Here is a 27,954-nt window from a genome sequence, read left to right as displayed (position 1 = left end):
GGACTGTTAGCTTAATCAAGGACTGCAGAAATGGGAAGCACTTCCATGTGCTTTGCATACATTTGGAACCACTACTGCATCAATTAATCATTCCTGCCTTTGTCTTCTGAAGGACAGCATAATTAAGAGGAACTGATTGCATTTCTCTGTCTTACTACATATCCTGTTTACAAAGCTGGAGACATTTTACCTCTAGGTCTCCTTTGGTAATGGATTCTTCTTCCACTCGGAACTGAAGATCTTCAACCTTCCTGTGGGGACAGTTGATTAAAATTCAGATAACTTTGAAGGAAAATGCATTCCTGCTCATTTTTCCATGGACAATGGACAGCAAAGCACCAGAAACATGACAACAGCAGAATAATTTTACAAAGAACACTGAAGAGGAGGAAAACTGTTGTCATTAAAGCACAACTTTAAAGAAGCAGTATTCCTACAGCTCTATGCAAAAGGTATTTTGTTGCAGTTTCTGATGAGTTAGAAAGAAAACCTCTACATCAGCACTATTTCTTTCACCCCCCCATCCTTCTGCACACATTCCACATGTTCTATCAGATAAGAAAACAGAAAGTTAGGAAACATCTGAGATTCCTGAGAGCCTTCCGGGAGTGTGCTGGACAACTGCATCAAAACTATCATGACAAACATGTGCTGGTTGTCAGGATGGACTGCAAGATGCAGGCTAGAAATACCTGCAAAAGCACAGACACAGCTTGCCTTGCCCATACAGGAGTTTTAGAATGAGAATCACACCATCAAATGTAGAAGTGCTAAGCTGGTATTTGAACTAAAATAAATGTTTTTTAAAGTTACTTCTTCCTTCTCCAAGTCTGGCATAGCCCAGTGAACAAGGGGACAGATCTCCTCCTTTAAACACAGTAAGATGTGGCAAAGGAATTGACAAAGATGCCTTCTTTCCTTTGAACTGTGCACACTGCTGGTGCATGGAGCTTGGCTGACCAATGTAGAAATCATTGCATCAACGTGTGATACAAGGGACAGACGACTAAAACAAAAGGACAATTCCAACTTACTATATTCATGGAAGTGGGTATCACCCCTGTGCTATGGGAAACAGAGGAATCAAGATCATTTGATTAAACGTTACCGCTGAGACTGACTCGAATACACATTACAGAGCTTTCAAAGTAAACATACCTAGAGTGACTAGGAGGAAGGAGAAATACTGCTGTGCTGAAGCCATGAACTGGCTATAAAACGTCACTTCAGCTAATGGGTCGCAGGCATACACAGCACTGTTATGCTGCCTAGCAACACACTGAAGGTGAGCTCAAGGCCATGGAGGACTGCGGAAAAACGGACCCCCCCCAGCCTGGCATCCAGTGAGAAGAGGTTCACAGCCAAGCTATTGGAGGTGCTGCAAAGCTTTTAAAAATTGTTATTACTTAAAATTAAATATTAAGAAAAAAATCCACAAAATAAAACAACAAAAAACCCACACTGCATCATTTTGTAGAGATCATAAAAGTAATTCCATACCCAACTCGACTATTTCGAAAATGCAGTGCAAGCAGGTCCAGCAAAAAGGAAGCGTGCAAACTGTCAGAGAATTGCCCAGGTTTAACACTGCACGTTCTCCTCTGTGTGTCTTAGTTTTAGGGAGGCCTTTCAGAGAGGCTGACATTGCAGGGGAGCACACCAGCCTACAGAGCAGGTTCACAATGGGTTTGGTTTCTACACGGAGTTTAGCTTTTCAAAAGCACTCGGAATGCATCAAAACAATGCACCAGATCATTTCCTCAAGCAGCTTTGTACATCTACTTGATAACCTCAATTCTTTTCCTCAAATTGTTAAGAACATCAATTAGAAAAGACACTAAAATTGAGCGCTTTGATGATTTTCTGTAAGCTACAGACTCAGTGTGGAAGCACATGAAAAGTTATAAGTTATTCACAAGAGCACTAAACTGTAAATTCCTAATCCAGCACTGGCAGGAAACGGGATTATGAAAATTTTCACTTTGAAGAAGTGTTTCAGAAAGATGAGGCATGATCCATTTGTACCTTATAAAAGTAGGAACAAAATCCATTGCAACTGAAGGCCATACTAGAAGGAATAAGTTCCATGAAATCCATCTTCCAACAACAGTTACAGCCTCTAAACAAGTCCACTCGGCTTGTTACACAACCAATGCCAGCTACCAAATCTGAGTGGATGTTCAGTCACCAAGAAAATCCCCTCTACCAGCTGTAATTCATCACAGTACAATTTTCTTCGGGTTTCTTTCCTCATCAAATTTAAGAATTTATTTTTAATATTAATTTCAATGAGCAGAAATATTGTTTTATACTATAGCTTCTCATATCTGTATTATTTAAGATTTGTTTCACATTCGCAAGTCACAAAGCATTTACTTTTAATGCAAAGTTTGTTTTATTAACAGCTACAGTAATGAAGACAGTTTTGGGTTACCTTTTCTCTTCCTCAAGCTGATTGAGAAGCTCCACTTTCTCCCTATCAGCAGCCTCCACCATAGCTCGCAGCTGGTCCATTTTTGCTTCCATCTCCAGTACATGCTAATCACCAGGAATAAGAACAAAATCTAAGACAAACATGCTATGATTTCTTTTTGCAAGTTACGTATTTATACCTCAGTAATCACAGAGTGGTAAAGGGACGAACGAAGAGGCAGGAATGTGATACTCAAAAGATGCACATAACAAAAGAAAACATCGCTCACTGAGATGTGGAGAAAGGTTTAACCAACATTTGTTAAATGTTACAGGTTGGCTCTTATCAAGCCAATGCTCCCACACAAAAGATCTCACAGGTTTAGAACACTGCTCTTACTCTCGGACATTTTCAATTAAAAAACACGATTTGGGGAATGAAGTCAATTGTTTCACAGTCTGTGTTTTAAGAACAGCAGCATTGCTCTTACCCGGTCGTGTCCATCTCGAACAAGCGCTAATTCCTGCTCTATTTCCCCCACGTGACTGGTTGCTTTTGCAACTTCTGCCCTCTCCAGGTCCCTTTCTGCCAGGAGCTGCTCAATATGCTGCTGCTTCTCTTTCAGTGCCTCCTGCAGGGCTGTGGTACCAGAAATCTTTCTTGCATACCGGGAGGATGTTTCTGTCAACTTCACAAAGCAAGGACATTAAAAACTGTTCTTTATCAAGTGAAAACCAGGGATGTCTCCAAGATTCTACAAACATTAGGGTTAGAGAAGCAACTGTTTTCTGTAACCTATCGTAATTTCTCCTTTAAGTATTTTATTAAAGGATTGTTGTTTTTTTTTGTTTGTTTTTTTGCTTCACCTTAAATTACTTAGTTTGGGAATTTAACAATAGCCATACCTACGTGTTAAGTTTGTTTTGTAGCAATCAGCAGGCAGCACATAGGAGACAGAAGGACTGAAGCGAAAACCAAAGGCTGGCCTCAGTCTGAGGCAGGTTTGGTAGACGCACACAGAGACAAATCCATTAGCTTTCTATGAAGTTTTTTTGCATTAAAAAAAAGAAAGACATCTTTACAGCAAGTAAATAACATTGCCCATCTCGTTATCAAGTCATTATCTTGGGTCAACAGCAACAGTATAACATTTCCAAATGCTCTATTAAAAGCTTTTGGAAATCCAACTAGCATTTTGTGCCTCTACTATGGCAACAAGACATTCAGGGTCAAGGCGTTTACCTTGACTTAAAAAGCTAGCTTCACAGCTAATACCTCCTGAAGTACATTGGTATCTGATTAAAACATTCGTTTCCATCCTTGTAATTAAGGTTCTTCTGGAAAAACAAAACAAAACTGAAGGATTAAATGTTAAGAGTATAGCTATAAATGAATTCATCTGTAGAACTACAGCTACGATGAACTTGAATGGCCCCAAACATGCAAAAGGCGGAGGGCACAACACAGCATAAAATAAGTATACTGAAGACATTCACAGTGTGACTATTCTCTCGTTGCTGATACAATCAGCATACTATACTGGTATCACAGCATACTGAATAAAATGTGAAGGTCCATGTTAAGGCTTTACTGTCAGCCCACAAATGGCCACAAGCATCCATTCCTGCAGTCTGAGGTAGCACTGAGTTCAACAGGTTCAAACTAGGGGGCACTCTGTAGCTAGGAGTACAATTTCCAGACTGGATTAAGCTATAAAGTCCCTCCATTTGTGCCAAATAAAAATCTGTGTGCTTGCTGTGATGAGGTATTAACCCCACTGCCCTGACCAACTGCTGACCTCTGCTCACTCATAATGTGCTTCAGTTTTGAAGGACTGTGGTACATCACCTCTGTCCTGTACCTGATGGTAGTGGAGCAGTATGTCAGACAACCAGATACAGACCACTGGGAGTCAGTGATCTCCTTCCAGTCAGATGTACTTTTGCACACTGATTTAGGGAAAAAAAAATATATATCTAGGGTGGCTGTAGAAAAAAACCCACAATTATTTCTATACTTTTAATTGCCTTGAAAGAGAGGCTTAAATTCAGCTTTCCCAGAACATCACCATTTTACTGCTGTAACCCAAGATTAGGACATTTATGTAACAGTAACTTAAAAAGAACCCATAGTACGTGTATTAGGTGGAATTAGTGTGTTAGAATTCACCCAAGCCACTGAACTTTGCAACATTTCGTCTAGATGAATTCAAGGGATTAAAAATCAAATCAAAAAGAAAGAGGCTTCTTGTCAGCAAAGACTTGATAATTGCTACTTCTGTATTTCCCAGCTGACTCATCTCTTTAACAGCAAAAGAAGGCCTTTTACATTTTGAAAATTTGAAGATTTCCTCAATGAAACAAGTTATGCTATGGGAGCTTCAGTGCATAGCAGATCCTCAAATACAAACCCCATATGACAGAGGCAGTGCTAGGAAAAATGAATTGCTAAATGCAGATTTCAGTCATAGAACACTGATACCTTGTTGGCATCACAAGCCCCTTTCTTGTTGTAATAACTCAGTTAGCCCAAATTAACTGTGTGAGCTTAAATATTCAAATACTCAGCTACTCTTCAGGGCTAGCTAAGATTTTCTTCCTTCATGCATGCTTTGAATGAAAAAGAGCACAATTAAATGCATACTGTACTCTCTCCAAGATGTGTTCTATCCTCAATTTATGCAAGACCACAGGCCAAGTGCCACGTGGATTCCTGCTTGGGAATGTAAAGCATGCAATAGAAAAAGAAGCTTACTAGTCCTGTACGGCTCGGCTTGCTGCTTACTGAAGATGCCACAGAACTGAGGGAACTCAGGGAAGATGCACTTGGGCTTCGTTTCAGGGCTGCAGGAGTCGCAACCACTTTTCGCACCGTTGTCTTTGCTTTTGCCGGTGTAGTCGATGGGAATCCAATCTTTGTAACTTTGTGGACAGGAGCAAACAAACCATATTTTGGCTGACACTGAAAGTACCTTTAAAAAATAAAGCAAACAGGTCAGAGTACTAATTTAACTTCTGGGTTTCCATGTACACAATCTGGCTTCACAAAGACTTCTGTTCAGTAGCGTACCAGTAATAAAGGAAAAGGTAACAGCTGCTGACAGTCTCATCTATATTAAGTTGCAATTTTTGTGGTTTTTTTTTTTAGCAAACCAAAAAACCAGTGGAATTGGTAAAGGGCTCTGATAGGCTGCAACAACACTCTCACAGAGCATTTCAGAAATGCAACAGGAAGAACCCCTTTCGCACTCAGTTTCCTACAAATTCCATTCAGATTTGAACTTTAACACACACATCCTTTCTCTCTGAGCAGCCAGCAAAGAAGGTGAGAACAGAGTTAAAAATAAAATCAGGCTATAATTAAATCAATAAGCTATATATTTCACTGGATAAACGCATATTTGATTATAGAGAAATTACAAACAAAAGACATCTAAAATTTGAAGCTGTGATCATCCATGATAAACTGTCTTTATAAAGGGCAGCTCCTTGTACCAAGTGAGAAATAAAGGTCACTTGTGATAAGAATTAATGCTTTCTGAAAGCATCTGTGTGGTTACCAGTCTTTAAAATGAGGCTGTGGGAGCTTTCAGTTCATGTAATGTGTGACAATTTCCCTTAAATCCAGCTTTTAGACATCTAGAGGTATTTTCTTAACTGAGAATTCATTCCAAGACGAAGAACCAAGCAGAAGTTCAAAAAGCAGGAAATTGTGATTTCCATTACCAATCTATGAATAAAACTCATGTGGATATTAGGAGACATCAACTGTTCCTGTAAATGTGGGGTTGATGCAGACTTTCAGAGAGGTGCAGTTGTCATAAAATTTAAATTAGTGTGTAAGGATCCCCCTCCTACCACTGCAGTCAGGTTCACAGCCTAACTACTCCTGATGGAAAGTTACACTACAAAAAGAACATGATGAAACATAGTAACACGAGATCTTGGAGGTGGCTGCTATCTGATGATAAACTAACCTTGTTCCAGCAACAGCTCCATCATTCTTTCCCAGAGGTTCATCCAGCTCTACTCCACACCATTCTCCTTTAGCAAAGTCAGTTTCTCCCAAGAAACGCACAACTCCAGCTTTTGTTCCACCCACCTGAAACAAGAAGGCACACAACCATTTTAAATGCATTATAAGTGAAACACACAATCCAGTGGAAAAAACAATCACCACAACCACATTCACAAAGCACATTAATGATGTGACCACTTTTAATTCAAGCTGCATATTCCTTGCCTATAGATTTTGTATTAATACATTGAAGAAATGTGCACAACCAAATTGTTTGGGAAGAGAAAATGAATAGTTCAGAACCTACACAGCATAACTCCCTTGCATTAAGGAGAATTTAAACAGAGCGTAACGCACAGCGTAATTTAAACTGACAAAATTGTAGGTGTTGATTTAAACAGCTATTTGAGTTCTCAGGGAGCAGTGGGTTTTTTCCCTTTTTTTTTTTTTAACCTTTTTAAATAGAAGATTAGAAATCATTTGTTTCCAAACCTAAAAAACTACATCTTTACAGCCATTGTGATCATGTTCCTTACAATGTCACTTACAGTGTCTGAAAGATACAGCTTTTTATAACTCCCAGGGAAGGGAGGAATTAAATTAGGTGAAGAAAGGAGGAATTAAACAAGGTGTGACTGCAACTTGCCAAGAAAGGCAACAAGCCAGACCTGCAGGACACTTGCAGGTCAGAATGCCAATATGCTGTGCCCCATTTGTGAGCAAATCTGTTCAGCCTGTATCTAGCATTATGAAAACAGGCAAATGTTGGTGAAAACTCTCTTTTCAAGAGAGTCTGGATTCAACATGGATGTTTTCAGGGTCATTGCTTTTTTTTCACTTGTATTTTCCAGCACATGTTATGTGATGAGGAATATATTTTGCAGCCTTAACAGAAAGCTTGGATGTAACCTGCTAACACAAAGACTGCATTTTTCCTTTCTCTATGCATTAAAAAGTATGTTAGGATTTTGACATTGTATTTCTTGGGGGGAGCTTCCCAGTATAACTAGAGAACTGCATGCTTCTTGTACCATAAATTAAGATGCACAATCACAGTAACTAGGTAAGTCATATTAATACATTTGGGAAGTGTTCACACAATAGGTTAACTGTGAGGAAACTGGAAATGGAGTATATTATCTTGCTTGAAAGCACCAAGTGTCCTCAAAGTACCACATCAGTGCCCAGCACATGACACATTTGTGCTCTAGCTTCTAACTCATCAGCTTCCCAGAGCTGACAGCTCTGCTGGCAATTCAAGGCTTCAGCTGATGAGTAGAAAATCCTAATCCACACAGTTAAAACCTCAGAAAACCAAGGAAGAACAATTAACCCTTTTGACATTACTAAAAGGGGAAAGCAGATAGATTTCTTTCATCCCTGTATAATGCAGCAGTTCCCTTTTCTTGTCTCATCAGAAGGAGTCTCGAAACAAGGTTTAATCTGCAGGTCACCTTTACGTTTTACTGGAACAAATTATTCTTTCTGAGAGAGTAAAAACACACAGTTTACAGTCATTGTGACTCAGCCTAATACAGTAACTAGTAGAATGTTTGGTATCTGGTGCTCTTGGCAAAGAACAGACAAACTTCCCCTCTAAGGAAAAAGGAGTACTGCTTTAGTGAGAGAGGATCACAACAATCAGAACAGACCCATGGAGCCCAGACCTCTATGTCCCTGTGGCACAGAACAAGAAAGATGCAACATCATTAACAGTACTTTCTTGGAAGAACTACTCCTGAAATCCACAAATATTTATCCACTCATATACAGAACTTTTTCTAGAGGTTAAATAACACAAACAGAAGTACAAAATACACAACAAATAAATATAAAACATCAACATAAAATTTAACAGAGCAGCAGGAGGGAAAAATTTGCATGTGTCTGTGCTTTCAGTGCTGTATCAGTATCACTGTCTGTGCTACCAGACCCAACAGTCTCCACGTTGTCCTCATTCATATTCCTTTTCTAGAAACTTCTGGTGTTTTTGTGTTTTTAAGAACATCTGGATGCCATCTTCAGATGAAAAGGAAGACTGGTGTGCTGTGCATGTGGTATTTCCCTTGTCAAACCTGCAGTTTTCTGCCTGAATAAAGTGAGTTAAATCAACAGAGGTAGTAAAGAACCCATTAAAGAAAGGAGGCAGGAAAACCAAAACAATAGCCCAGATAAGAAGTGTCCCCTGGAAGAACAGGCAGGTCTGCAGTAATACAGAAGGACTCCTCAGGAACTGCTAGCTGGCCAAGGATTCCTACTGGGGTCTTGTAGGAAGTCAGCCACAAAAATAAATACAAACCCACCACCTTCCCTTAGCAAGGTGTGTGGGGTGTGCAAGACAAAGCTCTCTGAAGCACGCTGCATGCAGAGTCTCCCAGAGACAGGAAAGCTGCTGGGAGCTGTGCTGCCAGCTCAGGCTGTAAGTGAATCCCTCACTACGCAGAGCTGCTGCCAGTAAAACACTGGTTAGCCCTCGGTGTGGAATATGCACTCCTTTCTGTTCCATACCTTAGTCCTGCTCATTGCCACTCTCAATAAAATAATGCATGGTATTTCTGTCAGTTGCAAAGCCTCCAAATCACTAACCAGGAGATGGTCTCGAAGCAAAGCTCCTGTCTCATCCCATCCTATCCCACCCCATCCCCACCTCACAGCGTGTGCCTGGGACCACAGCCCAGTGCCCAGTGGGAGGGAGAAAACAGAGGAATTCACAACCCAGGAACATATGGGGACACACAACGTGAGATCCCAGGAGAAACAGCAATGTGACTATGCTTGTAACCATGGCACCGGGCTTATTTTTAAACAAGATGTAAGGAAGAATGCCAAAGAATTTGTTTTTTTTCCCAAAGCCAGTCAAGCTTCCCCGAATAACCAGCTACTACATTTCTGGCTTCTGCAAGTACTGAAGTGCTTATCCTTACCAACAGCAGCAGCCACAGCACGCTGTGGCAGTAAAGAGCTCATAGCATTGATGACACTCTAGATCTGCAGTTCTGCTCAGTTCTAAAAGCTCTGGTTTCAGATACAGGATCAGCACCCCTCACTGCAGACCCCTGGGTCTGCTGAAGACTTCCAGCCACTCACAGACCTCTGCCTCAAACAACAGATTTGCCTCCAGCTGCAATTAAGCACTCTGCATGTAATGCCACAACTGCTTGGAAAGAGGACCATCACTGATTCCCTTGGCAGAACAATATTAGGTGCTACAGTAAGATACAAGAAGGTAAAGGCTTTCTATGCTCAAAATTTGCTGTACACAAACAGACTTATACACAGTGCTCTGTATATTCCAATATGGAAAAAGAGAACTGTTATTTACACGATTCAAAGAGAAGCTGCTAAAATTATAGCAAAAAATAGAAAAAAATAAATAAGACATCACAGTTGCCAGTGGATCTACTTCTTAGCATTGCATGAAGGACTGAAAAAGCCCTCCACTAACAGGTTCTAAAAGTTATATGGAAAAATGAGGCACCATTACCATAAAGACAGTTTTCCACGACCTTCATTCATGCCAAGGTGGGTCACTAAATAATACTTTAAAAATATATTTGTTTAGATCAGTTTTCACACCCAAGATAGTCAAGCCGTGAAATGTAAAGCAGTAACACCTGAGAGTACTTAGGTTAGGCTATTGGCCATTGTGAGGTGAAGAAATTTGCTTGGAATTTACTTTTATTATTCCAAACACATGGGAAAAGCGATTAAGTTCCATTTATCACTTTGTAACTAGGCTTACATTAATTTGCTGCAATGCAAAGTGAAGTAATAGAACAGGTTTGTAAACTTGAGGCTGTTAATAACTTCAAAAACTTTCTGATGAAAGCATGTTGGGACCAGCAAGCCAGACTTTGTGAGAGTGTCTGAAGAGCTGCATTTCCAAAGACAAGGAAAAGAGAGAAACAAAAAAAAGTCCAGAAAAAAAGAGACTGTCTAAGAAGTGAAACTGATATTAAAACTGTGTGTTTAAGACATACAAATCACTTAGAAGAAAGGATATCTTCTGCCTGAAACTTGGCCTGTGAAATGGTACCACTTACTCATGCCTAAGGACTGATACATGGTGCCTCTCCAAAGAATCATTTTGAAGCAACATCTCTGTTGTGACGTAGCCTGGGCATTTCCAGAACCACTCAAACCACAGCGTCTGCGTAACATGGAACACATCCCGACAAACACAGCATACTTGAAGAAAACCTGGATCTTCTGATCAGAATCTTCTTTCTCCTGTTTCTCAGAACTTAGAGGAACCAATTCCAGCTGGCAGAAGAAATTGTATTTAACTGATCCTTTCACCTACTCAAGGCCAGAGGAAACCATCAGGTCATCTCCTCTGGCTCTCCTGATCCAGGCTTTTATATTTTACCCACTTATCTCTGTAATTACTGAACTAATGTATGTGTTGATGTTTTTAGATCAGAGCTGATAACCATAAGAAAGGTTCAACTGACAGTCTATTTTCATAGTTAATCACTCCATTATTATAAACATATTTAAATTTGAAATAAAACAAATCTGACTGTGGCTTCTAGATGTTGGGTCACACTACAGTTTTATTTGTGAGATTACAGAGCTCTTCTGCAACTGGCACTCACCCTGCAGGAGCGTGTGTTGTAAGCAAGTCACCTCCAGCCTTGCCTTCATAAATGGAGTCCTTCAAACCTGTAGGACCTAGTTCACATGGGTTCTCTGACATGCAAAAGTTCTGTGAAAGCACAGTGCAGCTCCAAAACCTGTGGTATACGCTATCTGTCTTCCACTTAGTTATCTGTTTGCATATAATTTAAAAGGAGTTACCTTGGATACCTCTTCTTTTCTATCAAATTTGGCCACAGCCAGCCAACAAGTTCAAAATCAAGGCCAAGGCAGACAGAGTTAATGTGCAATAAGACACAGAGACGTGGTGTTATCACACAACCCTTCACTGCCAGAAGAAACTAATTCAGTAATTAAATATGATCTGCTATTGAGGCTCAATTCCTGCAGTCAGTTGATTCACAAAGGAAGCAATATAAAAACCTAACAGCGACCGCACACTCCAAAAGCCACATGTGAATTTGCCATCACAAAAAAAGCAAAGGCCGAGGCTAAGTAAGTAAATAAATCAACTGTCCCCTCGCCCATCCTGTGTTGAAATGAGCAAGGACAACGTGTTCCTGGCTATCACTCCATCTGGGGAGGCAGAGGGCGGGGAAGGGAGACAAGGTCCAACACAGAGACTGCACGAACAAACCATTAGCAAAGAGGGTGGGATCTCACCTATTGCAGCCATTTTATGACAATAACTCACGTCCAGTGTAATGCTAAAAAGGAACTGCCAAAACAACGGGACTTATAATTAGCCACCGATTGCACTTTGCTGCAACAAAACGAATTTAACATCTTACTTATCCACAAGCAGGCAGGCAGGTAAAGAATGTCCTGAAAAATGCTGAAGTGCAACACTAAAAGAAAGGTGCAGATTGTACAGAGAAAAACCACCAGGACAATGACATACAAATTCTATGAATATTCTCTATCCCACAGCCATGTTCTCAAAAATGTATTTTACTCAGCAGCAACCACTCCACAAATCTACATTATAGTCTCAGTCTCTAAAATACCCTGTCTAACTGTACATGCACAAATATGAGGATCACTTCTATTCTTACCATAACAAAGCCATCAGAATAGCTCAGAGTCAGCTCAAGGATAAAGGGAAAGCTGGCTGAGCAGTCAGGCACTGCGATACATTTGCAATTACAATGCATTGGCACACCTTTGCAATTACAACAAATGAGGCTCAGGAGGGGACAGCCCCAGCAGAGCACACAGCCACTGCATGTCCTCCACTTCCAAACCTTTCTTCCTTTTCTATCCTCATTTGCATCGTGGCATTCAGCATGTTACTAGAAACTAGAAAACTGAGAACTTCAAAATACCACACTGACAATGCAGGAAGTCTTTCTAAAGGGAGAAACCTCTCTCTCCGTGAGAAATTCCCTTCAGTCTTGAAAGAGTGGTTTTAAGAGTGCTGGAATTTAATCACTTGACAGACTTACGTCATGTTTACTTGAAGATAAGTTACACGGGTTGAAACAAATCTGACAATAATCTACTTCAGTCTCCGCCTATTGCAGCACTGAAGAACTTGGTAAAAAAAATAGCACAAATAATTTACAAGGCACGCTGCAAAACAGAGACAATAAAAATAAATTAGGCATTATTCATGCACTGATAGTAACTTAGCAAAAAGGCCACATCAGCATACGCCTGTAAATCTGGTTTGCAACCTTCTGTGAACATATGGATGGAGGCCCAAGTTGCAGCTTTTCAGCTCAGCTCAGAAGCATCAGACTGGCAGAGCACCATGAAGCTCTAACTGGTTAAATGAATGAAAGCACTTTAATCCCTTGAGAAGGCTAAGGCCCCTTAGGTTGATAAGATTTTTATTTATTTATTTATAAATACAGCATCTGCTCCCCCAGGAAATAGTCTAAGATGCTCTTAAAGCCTCTTTAACCTTCAACAGGCACAACAACTGTCATACAAAGCAGGTTTCCCCATTTTCTTTCAACAAATTGGGTTTTGGTTTTATCTGTTTGTTTGTTTAAACCAACTCTGCATCGGGCTGGTAAATAGCAAGTGTTTGCAACGCCTGGGCAAACAGTTTCTCTGGCTGCAACTCAAAGAGGAAACAGAAACCAGCTTAGCCTGGCAGTAATTAGTTTTCTGAATTAGTCTTCAGCCAGACCTATTCCCTCCCTACCTGCTTTACTACCTGGTGACAAGAACTCTTCCGCTGCACAGAGGAAGAGAAGGAAGACAAGAGATCACTTTCTGCATAAGAATTGTTATTTATATTAGCTTTACAATGCTGAAACTGTAGCCTAGCTTTCAGTAGGCAAATGGCCTACAGTTATGTTAAACTTCGCACTCTTTTGTCAAGAACCAGTAACGCCCAACCTGCACAGTGGAGGAAGCACAGACTTCTCCACCAACATTTCCTACTTTAAAGCAAACCCCAAATATGGGATCGGGCTGCTCAGAGCCAATGTTCTCTCTCTAACCACTAAATCATATCCAGATTCTAGAATGTACTTCAGCTGTTAAGAATGGAAATTATGGTTAAGACAGAGCTATTTGATTACTCTCTGCACTAATGACTTTTCCTTTGGTTCAGCTATTTTTTCAGGAAAAGTTACACATCAGTGAAAAGTTGAATAAGAACAAATTACAAATCAGAATGCACAATTCTTTTTAGCACGTATCTCATCTCCCCGTATTTCCAAAACTCCTACATTTAATGTGAAGTATTTCATAATACTTATTAGAGAAAGGAAAATTACTGCTCAGCTTTGAGTCAGCCAAGCAATTAAGTATGAGCTTGGTGAATTTAGCTCAGAGATACTGGCATGCAAGGAACAGACTTGTCAGAGATTCCCAAGACAGCTGGGGCTTGCGTGCTCTTTTCACCTAGTTGTCTTTGAGGAGTAAATGATAGAAATCTGAAATATGGCTCTTTGTGCTTTGGAATATCCATGTAGAGGTACACTACTTCAGCTTGTGTGTTCACTACATTTTGATTTGCTTTCACTTTGCTTTGACTCCTCTAGAATCTCTGGGAAGAGAACTAAAAAATCACAACTACGTGAATTGCTCCACCATTTTCAAGTTTTCCTTACAAAAAAAAATATGACTATCAAGAACTACATTGATTTAATGGCCTGGAACATGTTCTCTTCAAATTGAGGGGAACAAAAAAAAAAGAGAGCTGTAGCTGACTTGCAGCAAATCTACTGCAAGCATTCTTCTGCAGGCACCTGCTCAGTGGACTTATCACACACCTTTAAGCACTGCCTGTTTTGACAGGCAGTCAAAGTCTTATTTAACTTTTTTTTAAAATGTCAGATATCTTAGAAAAAGAAAGCCTGCACAGCAATGCAAAGCTTTCTGCACCTTTTCATCTCCACATCTGCTGCATTGCTCAGTGCAACCTAGCATGGAATGCTCTCAGGCATTTGAGAATATGCAGGTGATCATCTCTAAACTTTGTGTGCTTTCTCTTGTGGCATTTCTTTTCTCAGAGCAGCATCTGAATGAGCATCCCATATTGTTTGTGTCACCACTATTCTTCCTAAAGGTAATGGAATTAAGGACAGATCTTTCAGGATCCTTTTTTGTATCTAAATAATCAGGAATAGAAATGTAACACCAGAAACCTTGTTTATTACTGAATCTATATCACTTTCCCATAGAAGTTGGGGGGGGCTGCACATGTGGGACATGTAGATAATCCTAATTTTCAATGCACATTGTGACACAATGCAAAAACAACCCTGACAATTTGAACTGAAAAATGTTCCAATAAAGCATAACTGTTGGGAAATGCTGATTTGTCAAGCCTGAAATGCTTTGAACACAGTATTCACAGGATCAACAAGCCTCAGTCAACTTTGTGTTTTTGTAATACAGAAAAGAAGCAATTGTGAGATATATAAATTGGTAAGCAATGCTTCTTCGGCATTTCAGCATTTCTTAGAATATCTTCTTGCTTCTTGATAAGCCAGACTGGGCAGAAAAACACTGTATGATTTAGCTTTGGTTGCTTTAAGTATCATCAAAGACCAATCAGCTGCTAAGAAAAAATCTGAACAGATTAATTCAAGGTAAGTCTGATTAAAAACATTCTAAAATCTAAGTTGAAGAAAAAAACCCAACAGACTGAAATACTCCAGCACAACACTCCACACCCTAAGATCACACACAAAGATCAACAAAGTTGAGCCACATCTGAAGTCCATTCTAGAATATAATCTTAGCTAATGAGCTGTGTCTTACCCATACATGAATTTGCCCTTGAGGACACACTTTTCCAGTTAAGCATTTTAATAAGACTCCCAAACGAGCTCTTGTCTGTCATGAATTCATTGTTCTGCTGAACTGCAATCCTACTCTGCTGGAGGCTCACTGTTTTCGAGATGCAGTTCCCAGCAGTTGTTTTCCTCATATCTGTAATCAGCACAGCACAGCTAAGAACTTTCACTAAGTATTCAATAGCAGTCAGTCCGAGCTGCAAGAAAGATGAATGTGGGCAGCATTTATTCGTTAGAGATTAGCAACAGCACAGTCAGGCGGCAGCGTGTCTCAGATCCAGGACGCTTGGAGGGGAAGTCCTGTGCTGAGTACAAACACCACCAAGCCTCTCATCTTCTTGTGTAACATGTTACCTAAAAGTTACTGCTGTCAGTGTAAATGTGAAACAAGTGAGGTGCTGGGAAGTGCTGCAGTTAATCTGAAGAGCTACAAAAAAACAGGAAGGGTTAAAAACCAGTAGACTTGAACCCAGTCCACTTAACACTCATATTCCTGTGCACTTACACAGGCATGTAAATTATAGATATGCATCACTGTCACGCTGTGCTAGGAATTGCCCCAAACCTCAAACTACTACTTGATGACTCAACAGGAAGACTTAAGGCAAATGGGAAGCAGGGAGGAGGAAATACTAAGTTTAATATTTTCTATTTAAAAACCAGAATTTGGGACTTTACTAAAATCAAACTGCAATATGAATGGTGTATCTTCATTCCCACTGCCATTACAAGAAAACACATGCCAGCCCATATAACATTCATACAAACAGAAAAGGTACACAACACAATTACTTTAAAAAAATGCTTAAAGCAGCAAAACTTAGCTCCCTTTGCAAAGAATGAAAATGATACATCAGCAGAAGCATTATGGTTCTGAATTTAGGAACAGCAGCCAAGTAACATAACACATCACCAACAGAACACGTAAATCCTGGGTGATCAGTGGCATTATATGACTACTCCTGTTGCTGCCTATCACTACTCGAGAGAACAATCAATTATTGAACTGTTAGCTTTCTAAAGACACAGCCCTGAATAGGGCAGGAGAACTGCATAGAAATCTCTCACAAGCTCAGCTTTTACTTAGCATGTTTGTAATTTTTGCAGTTATGGAAAGGACAAACTACATCCAAAAAATAAAATAATTTGGTCTTCAACAAAACACTGGAAAAACATGATAGAATAAACACTGCCAGATTAACCATTTTGTACTGGTACTGTGAAGATCTCTCTATAATATGCAAAACTGCACGGGGAGAGCATGCCTAGAGGTTTTTTACAAGACTAACCTCGAAAAGACAGAGCATAAATTTACATTACCTGAACCAAGGAAACAGAGAAGCTCTGAGCGTTAGCAGAAGTTACAACTCCTTAATCAAAAAGCAGACTCAGTAGCAGCGGGGAAATCTTACCAGAACTCTATCTCCAATTTTGAGCTCCTTTTCTCCTTTCTTTAGTGATCCAGCTTCAGACAGATTTGATACAGATCCACTTGCAGTTTTTGAAAGGTTGCTAAACTGAGCAGGAGTAGAATGTTCTTTAGCAGCAAGTGGTGATGTTTTCTGTGGAATTCCTGTTGGAGGAAGTGCAGCAGGGGACGCGGACACCGCACTGGCAGTTGATGTGGAGGTTGGTGATGTAGCTCTGGATGCGTGAGCTGTCTGAGTACCATTGGCTTCCTCTTCTGTCAGCACTTTTCTTGACAATTTTGATGGTCTTGTAAATATTCCCCTCAATGGTTCACATTGGAAATAGCGAACTCCAGCCACAGAGCCATCGTTTTTACCGATTGGTTCGTCTAGAACGATCCCTGCCCATTGTCCTGGAGCAAACTGTGTTTCACCAAGGAACTGAATAAAGCCAGGTTTATTTCCATTGACCCAAACACGCTCTCCCACTCTGAAATCATCCACAAAGTCGTCGTGTGCGTCTGCAGTGGTTGTGCTTGAGGACTTGTCACTGGAAGGTGCCTTTTCTGCTGGAGCTGGAATTGAGCACCATGAGAAAGCAACAAGAATCAAATACACTCGTAATTCAGAAAAGTTGTATCTTGAGACTTTCTGCAATTTGCAAGCTTGTTTTAGGGTATTAAAAGTATTTTACATGTTTAACCAATTCAAAGAATTATCAAATGTTACGTGCAATTATGTTATCTGAACACTATAGTGCATACTTTTAAACACAGTTATTTTAGGGAAAATGTTCAACAACAAAGGTAGGTTTGCTGTACTTGTAGAAGTGTGGTTATCTCAGATAACAACACTGCTAATGTACTTAATACTTACAGCAGATACTTTCCCTCTACCTGTAACATGCTGAAATCTTATCAGTTAGAGAAAGCAGGGATATGCCAGGATCAAAATGGTTTTTCTTGTGTCTTTTTTATTTTTACCCCTATGCTTTCAACAGTGCAGCATTTGAAAAAGTTTGTTTTGAACCAAGATTGCATTCAACTATTGAGATTTTTTTTTTGCATGTTAGATCAGAAGTACAAGCAGAAGTGTTTTAGCATAAATACAAGGAATGCTGTGGGCTCATAGATTTCACCGCATTTTTTTGTTGGAAGATGAATAAGGGAAAAGTTAAGATATGAAATATTCTTTACCAGTTGCAACAGATGCAGGTGCTTTCAGTAACGTACTTCCATGCTTGATGGTCTTTGATGGAGCCTTAAGTCCACTTGGTTTTAACATACTCATTTTTGTGTGATACCAGCGTTAACCCTCTTTGTCTACAGCAATTACCTCTTTCCCAACATGGATACAATAGAATTGTCTCTGTCCTCCAACTCTAGGGTAAACCTGTATAGAAACATATTGACATGAAAGAAAATCAGTATTTTAACTCCTGTAGAATATAGAAGTTAATATATAACTCAGTGTAACGAATGCTGCTGCGTTCATCTTGAGCTTTAAACTAAGAGGCTATTTTAAGAAAGAAAAACAAAGTCCTTAACAGCATTACAAACAACATTACGCAGAGATATAACTGCTCTGCGCACACTACTGCTTTCAGTCACATTTTTCAAGCGTTGCAATATCCCAGCAAAAATAACTTGAGACTAGAAAACTAACTGCAAGAGGGAACAGGGAATGTCAAGCACAGAATGCTAAGCTAAAAGGAACAACGCTTTTAAGAGCTGGAACCAAAAAGCTAAGGGCGATCAGCAGCGCGAGGCAGTGGGAATCGCATGTCTGAGATCACAAGGCATGTTGGCTCACAGTCCCAGCTACACTCTGGGAACAGGAGGAGGGATGGTTCCCCGTGTGGCCAACTCGGACACCAGCTGTGAGGTTTGCAGGGAACAGTGCCATGAGGTTTTTGCCACAGAAGGCATCTTCCTTCTGACACAAAAGCTTTAGCAAAGCTTTTTCATCTGTACTGTGAATTCAAAGGGCACGAATCTAAACAAAAACCTGGACGAAAAAGGAAACACGGGCATGGGGCAATGAACTGTTTGCTCAACAGTTTGCTCAGGACATGACAAAGATGAGCCACGAAGCAGCTCCCAGCCCTGCCATGCACTCAGCACTTTGGCAGCCACCCCAGAGCTGCCCAGTTGCAGACTGCCCAGAGGCACGGCCAGCAGTGCTGGTGTACACACAGCACACACCATGCATTTCAGGACAAGAGAAACACCGCTCAGAGAAGGGACTGCTGGAAGGCAGCCATACAGACTAAAGAAACAAGACATCCATGTCTTTGATCAGGATAAATTTTCTCTCTCCTCTATTATTAATTACCATTACAGTAATGGTAAAATAGTACGTTAGTGCTCCTAAAAATCAATTCACTGCAAAAAAGTGTCAGTCACACCGCCTTGTGAATCTGAACAGCAAAGTGAAACACTGCTACAGCTATTTCAAGATTGGCTGTGCCAAATTCAAGTCATTTTCCTAACAAGTCTGCAAAAACACTATACTTTAATTAGTATTAATTACCACCTTGGCTGCATGATTTATCTACGATTTAAGTCATACTCCACAAAAACTCTAAGTAGCACAGGGCAGATTGCTGAACACTTTTTCTAGCAGTGCCAGAAGTATGTCACACACCCATCTGCAGAGCTACGGCTACCAAAGAGACATTTCTTCATCGCTTTTGCAAGATGCATAGCAGTTTACTATTAGCATTTAAGTGAGAGCTCTCACGTTCACAAACATGAAAACAAAGTTGTCTGTCCAAAATCAAAGCAGAGGGGCGGACCATAAATGTGAGTAAACTGCAGAAGAATTGATACACACTGTTATAAAGAAGAACAGCATAAGGTGTCACTCTGGACACAGGACAAGCACTTGGTATTTTCCTTGTACTACACACCTTCCTTCTCTGATAAATTGGAGTGCATCGTATTTTTCCGTATTCTCATCTTTTTTCTCTCCCATACACGTGCAACTCTTCCTTGTGCTGAAGGCCCTATTTCCTCCCTACTGATGCTAGGCTCTCCATGCATGCCCCTGTTTTTTTCCTCTACCCATCAAAACCCACATAACAAGAACAAGCCCACACAATAAGGAAGGACAGAAATGCAAGAAATATCAAGGTTAGTTCTTTTCAGTTCAAATACTCTTTTTCTGTTGTCAATGCAGCACTTACATTTATCCCCCGTTTCCTGACACAGCATTCAGCGCTGCTCAGTTAGTAACCATTTATATTGTGCATGGAAAAGAATATTAAACAAAAAGAAAAAACAACCATGTTCAAACACCCCCCAAAACAACACCTTGTCGGTGTCAAGTAAATATTTATTAATACATGTGTATAACAAGCCTTTAGGCAACAGAATGCCAGAGCATTCTAATACTGCATTTCCTGGCTCAGGGTACTAATTCATATTTTAATCCCACTCTCCACATCACGGGTTATGTATCTGCTGTGTCATTTGCCTTTTTCAATACACAAGCCTTCAACTGGGTCAGAAGTAACACAACCCTCCCCACTGTCATACCCTGATTTCAGGGTTAGTGAAACTGTAGCTCAGTGCAATAAACTGCTAAAATGCAGCACAGTATGATAAACTGCTGCCTTACTGCAATAGTGAAAATGCGACTTTCAATCTTTGAAAGAGGTAGGACCTTGACAGGAGCACCTCTGAACAGAATTCACCAAACAGCACATAAGTTTTTATCAAGGGATTTTAGGCATGACGCACTTGAGTGTTTCCAAGAGGCTCCAGATGTCAATTACCTCAATGTCAATCACCTCATCCGAGTGCTTATAAAAGAGGACAGCCAGCTACTTGTCTCAATTTGTTTGCACTGCTCCTCTGAACCTTTCTCAGCTCTCCTGAAAAAAGAATTTTACCCCAGAATACGAAAGAAAAACAAAGCATGTTTTCATTCAGACCTTATATTGCCCACTAACGAAACACACATGTGAAATGCAAGTAAACACGTGGGTTTGTGGCCAAGCTTTCCCAATCACTTCAGAAAACACTTAAGCCTTAGCAAAAGCAGATTTGGTACCAAAAAGCAGTGTTCCTGCTCTTAGCTCTGCAGCAAAGCAAAACACTTTCTGAAGAAGAAACTGCCATCCACCACTGTTTCAAGACCGCATTTTAACAACCAGGCATTACAAAAGAACTACATGCATAATTACATGCAAAAAAAAAAGAAAGACAAGGTTCAAGTCTCAGCTCACTTCACTTCAGAACCCGACAGTCACTACAAGAACGTAACAGCGCCAACTGTTCTTGTAACAGAGCTGCCATCTGACAGCACGCTGCCATCAGAGCACTCCTTCCTCAGCTCAGGTGCAGCACAAGGCTTGGTCGGACAAAACATCTGAAACTGTGACTTGATCACTTCAGGAGGAAACACTTGCAAACATCACTACTTGCAGGCACTGTGTTTCCATGGAGAGAAGCAAGCTGTCTGTCCACTTGGTGAGGGAACAAAGAGGACTTTCTAGCCCAGAGTTGTGATGTTTGAATGGACTCACGATGGACTGCATAACCCCGGTCCTCTGCAGGCAGACGCGCGGTCTGACTCTGAGCAGTGCACTCTGAGGCTGCAATGCTATTCTCTTGTGGTCTATTTGTGTAATAAAGTGAAACAATTACTTTCATCAATGATCATCCAGTACAGCCACACATGGCTTCTACAAAACATTTCAAATTAAAAGACAGTATTAACTCAGTTGATATCACTAAATGACTGATACTGTTGGCAAATGCCTTTCGAAGCCAAAACATTGCTAAGCTCAAAAAAGAGATGGCTGCAAACTGTTAGTTCTGATCAGGATGCTAATTCTTTGCAAAATACATGTCAGTAGTAAGACTAAGAAATATGTAATAAATATTCTATAGGGGCTGTGTAGAATAGTCAGTACTGCTGAGTAACTCCAAGGGAGATGTAACCAGAGAAGATCCCTGCAGCAGTCAAGTACTAGGTAACTCAAAGACAAATTCTTATCATACCATATAATGTACAAAATAAACTGGAAAATACATTCTGTAGGAAAATGACACAGAAAACAGATTTCAAATACCTCCACTGTTCAGAAACATGTCTTGCCTAATAAAAAAAAATACAATAACAACTGAGTAAGAAAGATAAAAATGAAGTGCTATCTCTGAAAAGACAGCTTGAAAGCATTTTTGTAATACCCATTTCACACTCCTGATGCTCATACCACAATTGCCAAGCTTGCAAAAGCTTATGAATCATTCCTCAAAAATCCTGACAATGGTTCAGAGAAAGTAGCTTGGAATTTTGGAACCCTTCACAGTCACAAACACAACTCCTAAAATGACTGCATTCTTTAAGCAGAGTGTCAAAGCCAAATAATTTACAGTACAAGCATTTTAGGTGTGATTCAGATGTAATTTTTATCACAGCTCTAAAAGTTGTGTTTGTGGTCTCCTAGACTTGCATTACACTTGTGGGGGAAAAAAATAAAATAAAAGATGAGCGTATATAATTTCCAACAGTATTTAAAATACTGCCTTCAGATTTGAGGGTTTTGGAAATCAAACACAATTGAAGAATGCAACCATATTTTGGCTCTGAAGAAACAGCCATCACACCGCCATTTGCTTCTTGTTACCTCTTGAGGAATGCTTCTCTCTCTGCAAGAATGTGCCACATCACGGAGGCCAACTGCTGACAGGTTGAAACAGGAATGTGCCAAATTCATCCATATCATGTCCACTGCCCAGAGTGGGACATATGCACCAGCACCCTCACTACAACACATGGGACATGGGGACAGAGCTGAGGGATAAACTGCAGGAAGCAGCTGGGCTCACACGCTCTCCCTGAGCAGCATTTCCCATCGCCACCATCTTGCTTCATTTCCAAGAAGGAATGTGAAGTCCTCTAGGACCACATATTATGCAGCCAAATGCCTCATTTTTTGTAAAATCACAAGTGTCAGCACACCCAGGGCGGGGGAGCTGAACCTGATCCCAGAACAATTACCTCCTCCTGCTCACAATGCCTTCTCCACCAGGTTTAGGACTGTTGGAGACTGCTCATACTGTCCTACCAAATGCACTGAATTACCGTCATGAATTTTTCCAAGTGCTGAATTACATTTACAATGAAATAATTCCACAGCACACATTATAAATGTCACGCTAAGCTTCGAAGTCAGTTCTGAGACAACAACTACAAGCAGTTAAACCAAAAAGTTGGATTTTGAAGCCTTTGTGTCTTAACTGCTCAGAACTTCTCCCTCTTGCAATGGTGCAGCACACTTCATAGAGCAAGCTATTTACAACTTAAAACCCATTTAAGACATAAACACAGCCATGCTGGAGCTATCAACAAGGTCTCTTTGCATCAAGCCACTGAAGGCAATTACTGAAACTCCAAGTGAACTCTCCAAACCCAATGCTCAAGACTTTGTGCAAACCCAACATGTACTGCCAGCTCCAAAACATCTACTGAACGAGCAGCAACTTCAGACTAAAACAAACCAGAAAGAGCACTGCTGGCCTTTGATAACTAACAAAGCAAGTCACAAACAGCAAACAGCGACAGAACTGACGTAAGAGCTTCTGTACAGTCACTTTTAAATCAAACTGATTACTCAACTGCTGCTTAAGAATTTAACTGTACTGCTCAGTGACCAGACTGCAGGATGACAGAAGCATCTTCAGGTATCATCTAAATAGGAAACAGAAAATAAGCACAATGTCAGAATTTAAGATTTCAATAGAATAAGAGTTGGCATTTTAGAGTGTACATTTGATTACTCATTCAACACATGGCAATTAGAAGAAAGGGAGCATTTAAACATTACTGAGACTTCAAAAACATGACTTCAGTTTTATTTTGTCTCTTAGAAACCATGGATTTTGATGTCAATTAAGCAAGTAATATGATGACCTAAGTATACACAAGTACATTACTACAATAAAAAAGACACCAAAATAACACAAACATTTCATTAAATGCTGCATTATGCTAAGTGCAACTAGATCATATTTATTTGGCTTAGTAGATGCTCTGCTTACTGCCAGCACCAAAACACGAGGGCTGGTACATGTCTATCAAACCACTGCTTTATGCCTCACTTCTAAGATTAGGAAAAAAAGACAAAGTAGCACAAGTAAGCAAGAAATAAAAGGAGCCCATACCTTTCTTTTAGATCTCTTATTTACAGATACTGGTATAAGAATTTAATAATAAATAATAAATTCAGCAAGAAAATATGCAAGAATATCCCTTAGTTCACAAGCAATCATGCTGCTTATAACACAAATATACTCTACTTCTGCTCATTCCAGCCCTACCCAACAAAACCCTCATATGAATTCTAGACAGGTAGACCCTTGAAAAAGGCAAACACTCATCCAATGGGAATCACATATGCTGTTAAAATTCTTTCATATTAATTTGAATTTTATAAATGACATACCCTTGAAGAAGAATAAATTATCTCTGATAATTTATTAGTTATGCCTAATTAAAATAGAGAGAACAAAATCAATCATTTGCAGTTCTCAAGTACCTTCAAAGATGCTACCAGGATGACTCCAGGAAGTTTCAGCTGCATGCAGTGCTTTAGTGCATGTGCAGCTCAACTCAGAGTACAGCTTACTTTGGCCACCAAAACAACACTTTTAGCAGTATCACCGATTTGATGAACATAACTTGAAACAAAGAGTGGCTAACAAATTATTCAAGTGGAATTGCATCTATATGACCACAGCAGAGATCCTGAGGAACACCTTTCAACTCTATTTTGGAGACCAGTACAAAGAAGCATCACGTAGTCTGCAGTACCCAGCATGTTCAGTAAAACATAGACAACCAGAGGATATTTGAAACAATCCCAACACTGTAATGCAAGCACAGTGCCTTGTCATCACCCATCCCCCTATCAGGCAGCCATCACAACAAGGTGTAAAGACGTTCCCCTAAATACCTTCTGATTTTCACTGACTTCAAGGAAGGAATTTCCACTCAGTCAGTAACTCAGAAGAAACTCTCTTTTCTTGTATCCTTAGAAGGAGGGGGGAAAAACACACTTTGCTGTTTGGGAATCCATCCAAAATTGTACTCTTAGAGGTTTCACAGAAGTAGGCCACCATTACAGCAATGCTATGAGAAGGCTTTCATTCAAGCTTCTATGCTCACAGACTTTAATTCTAGAATCCTTAGAATGTCTTTAGAATCAAGGACATTCTAAGTCACTTCACCTCATCATTCTGTAACTTGCTCTGGTTATTCAGACCCCCAAGTTCCTTGAGATCCTCAAGGACTGAAGGACGAAGACTTTGGCTATTGAGTATGAAGCACAAATATGAGAGGATGTCTAACAGTAAAAAATTATTTCTGGCCAGCAGTATGGTAAATAATTCTTTCTCAATCTATGTTGCTATTTCTAAGCACAGTCTACTCAATTTTTTATCAAGATTCCCATTTTTAATTAACAAAGGGACAGCTAATAACTATTTAAAAGCTTAAAACAACAACAACAACAACAACAAAAAACCACAAGAAACTACAATGCAAACCCTACCACTTCTCAGTTGCCACTGTACACGTGTGACAAAAACATCACTGCTGTGGTCTATTATAAGACCAGAAAGCATGTGATCCTTCCAAGCACACATCATTCTCTACAGAATGAGCCAAGGATTAAGAAGCAGAGGAAGTTTTCACCTGGGAAAGTAAATGATTACCCCTCCTGATAAACCTGCTATCTGCACTTATTGCCTTTCCTACCTTTTTCCAAGGAAATTCCTCACTGCCTTTCTTCAAACTGCCATTTTGAGAGCAAAAAGAGTAATTTGCTCAGCTGTCAGCTCTGCCTTCTCCTGATACATCTTAACCAACTTCGTGAGTTCAGTCCACAATGACAATACTGGTGAATAGTAGAGTGAATAGTAGGGCATAAAGTTTACATTATTGGAGATCTAAAGTTTAAGCAAAAGTTTGAGAAGGAAAATATTATCTCCTGTCAGCTCCAAACCAATGTGTATAACAAAGTACTTCTAACTGATACAACAACACTGCTTCTTTTTATAGTAAGAATTTAGTTTCCATAGACTTGGGTGAAACTGTAACTGTTTCACACTCCTCGCAAACATCAGGTCAGCACTCCCTTTTTAGCTCTTTGCATTCTGAGCCTTTTAAATTAGCACCATGACTGCTATACGGCTGGCGTATAATAAACACAAGTCCAAATGCAGAACTTAGATAAACACTGCTCTGATTCAGTGCATGCTGTAGTCAAGCAGAGGCGCAGATGAAGTCAGATAGGCTAACTCTATTGACACTGAGTTTGCTCCTCCAAATCGCAGTTTTCTTTCAAAATAAGCTAAAAATATGGATAGTGGGATTATAAAGATCAGGAAAACTGAACGGCTTTTAACGATGTTTCTCCTAGAAACAGGAGAATGAAGATGATCCTCAACTTGAAGGAAGGTTAGTAGGCATTATTCCTGAAGCTTATGGGTTTGTACAAAGAGCTGTCCAGGTGGAAAACTGCCAAACAGGTGCTAGGGTAGAAATGCATACATCATATATGTATCTTAGATACACCTTTAAACTCTTTTAGTCTTTCTGAGGCCAGGATCCAGGACACCAGATCTATGGGTATTTCTAAGGGTCAGTGGTGCTATTCAAAGTCATGCAATTGCAACATCATGCTGCAAAAATAAACACAGACACAGAGCAGCCATACTAATGGATGTTCAGAATCATCGGGGACACTGTGCAGTGATAGAACTGGCTCCAGTTCTTCTGGTTGAGAAGAATGAAATGGTTGCTCCAGCAGAAACTGGCATCTGGCTGAGGGCAGCTGAGATTACAGCTAATGCAGTATATAATTGCCTTTCATTAAATAACAAAACACCATCCATCCGAGGCATTTCTAAACATGCCAGTCCAATAAGGATTGCAGCGCGTTACTTTTTAGATGTGCCAGCAGAGCCAGTAGTCCCTAAGGAATGCCAACAGATCAAACAAGAGCTGCATTCACACATGGTCACTATGTTCAAACATCAGAAAACTCGCATTTAACATACAGAGTTAACATCTGACCCGAATGTTTTAGAGAGAGAAAGAAAAGCAGTTCTGAAAAGCTACGCTGGCAAGACAGATAGCTATTTCTTTAGAGAGAAGCTCTGTTTTGAAATATTCACAGTCACTCCTCCAAAACAACTTCAGCAGGGCTAAAAGAATAAACGGAGGAACACTGAGGGAATTATCCAAGCTAAGTAAATAAAAGCTATCCTGGGTACTCACATTCAGATGATAACAGATAGGAAATACACAGGAGCGCAGGAAAGCCGCAGTAAGCATACGGACACTGCTCTTTCTTAAGAGTATTTTCATGGGAGGAAAGAGATTATTTCCTACAGGACGCCTCTGTGATGTTGACACAAGGCACAATAGAAAGCTGAAAAGCTCCCTTTAAAAGAAACCATAGGAATAAATTATGTCAACCTAATTCAATCTCCCTCCCTATGGACACAGATGTTTCAGGTCACATTTCTGAGGTTTTTGGCCTCAGCCAACACAGCCCCGTCCCTTCGGCACACTTCAGCACATGTAGGAAATCTGCTGCACGTGAAGTGGGTGGGAAGAGAACCCGGACACACCGTGACTTCAAACCGAGACAACCCGAGACAACCCTCCACCCATTTCCCTGTAATTCCGCATTCCGTGCGCGATGAAGGATTTCTGTCAGCACCTGAACAGTTCTGCGTTCCTCAGAATAAAATGCTCTGTGGTAAAACGGGGGGCGGTGGGGAAAGAAGTTTACCTTTCCTCCCCTGCCTGCAATTTGCCACGGTGTCACACACAGCAGCAGGTGCAGTGACACAGGCCCCAGGAGCACGGCTCTGACGCTGCCACACGCGTCCCTCTGCGCTTCAAACTCGTCCTTGTACAGCAGGAGGCACAAAGCTCTTTCCCGCATTTCTTCCCTCTCCCTACACGCTCACAGGTTGAGAGCCCAGCGATGCGAAGCAGCCCCCGAACTTCCCCAACTCCCCACCAAAGGCTGCCTGCGTTCTGCCTGACTGAGCGCGGGGGGGGGGGGGGGGGAGGGGGAAACTTCACTTTACAGTCATATTTTTAAGCATGACACAATCCCAGACCAAATATTCCGCCTCGTGCTATTCCACAGGAGATACGCACAGGGACTTTTGGCTTTTTTTAACGATTATTTTTAAGGCAAGGAGGTTACAAGGAACGCAAAAGGCGG

The 27,954-nt window shown here is 40.4% G+C and overlaps 1 protein-coding gene across 9 annotated transcripts in view; it reads right to left on the bottom strand.

Moving 5' to 3' along the window:
- Positions 1–27,954, bottom strand: part of CLIP1 (CAP-Gly domain containing linker protein 1) — a 61,893-nt gene that overhangs the window by 33,379 nt on the left and 560 nt on the right. For 8 of the 9 annotated variants that reach the window (XM_052691201.1, XM_052691206.1, XM_052691207.1 and 5 more), the window contains exons 2-8: positions 17,894–18,089; positions 16,701–17,272; positions 6,390–6,514; positions 5,168–5,384; positions 2,904–3,101; positions 2,435–2,538; positions 191–251 (exon numbers count right to left, since the gene is read on the bottom strand). In XM_052691201.1, coding sequence (XP_052547161.1) covers positions 191–251; positions 2,435–2,538; positions 2,904–3,101; positions 5,168–5,384; positions 6,390–6,514; positions 16,701–17,272; positions 17,894–17,987 — 1,371 coding nt within the window. In that variant the 5' untranslated portion in view covers positions 17,988–18,089. Of the gene's footprint in view, positions 1–190; positions 252–2,434; positions 2,539–2,903; positions 3,102–5,167; positions 5,385–6,389; positions 6,515–16,700; positions 17,273–17,893; positions 18,090–20,475; positions 20,594–27,954 lie in introns of those variants that run through there. The other variant, XM_052691202.1, reaches the window with a different exon arrangement.

Source organism: Tympanuchus pallidicinctus, unplaced genomic scaffold (assembly GCF_026119805.1).
Source record: "Tympanuchus pallidicinctus isolate F22 unplaced genomic scaffold, pur_lepc_1.0 scaffold28, whole genome shotgun sequence".
In the NCBI taxonomy this organism is placed as follows: Eukaryota; Metazoa; Chordata; class Aves; order Galliformes; family Phasianidae; genus Tympanuchus; species Tympanuchus pallidicinctus.
The sequence above is the reverse complement of the archived record's forward strand: the minus strand, read 5'-3'. Positions and strand labels throughout refer to the sequence as shown.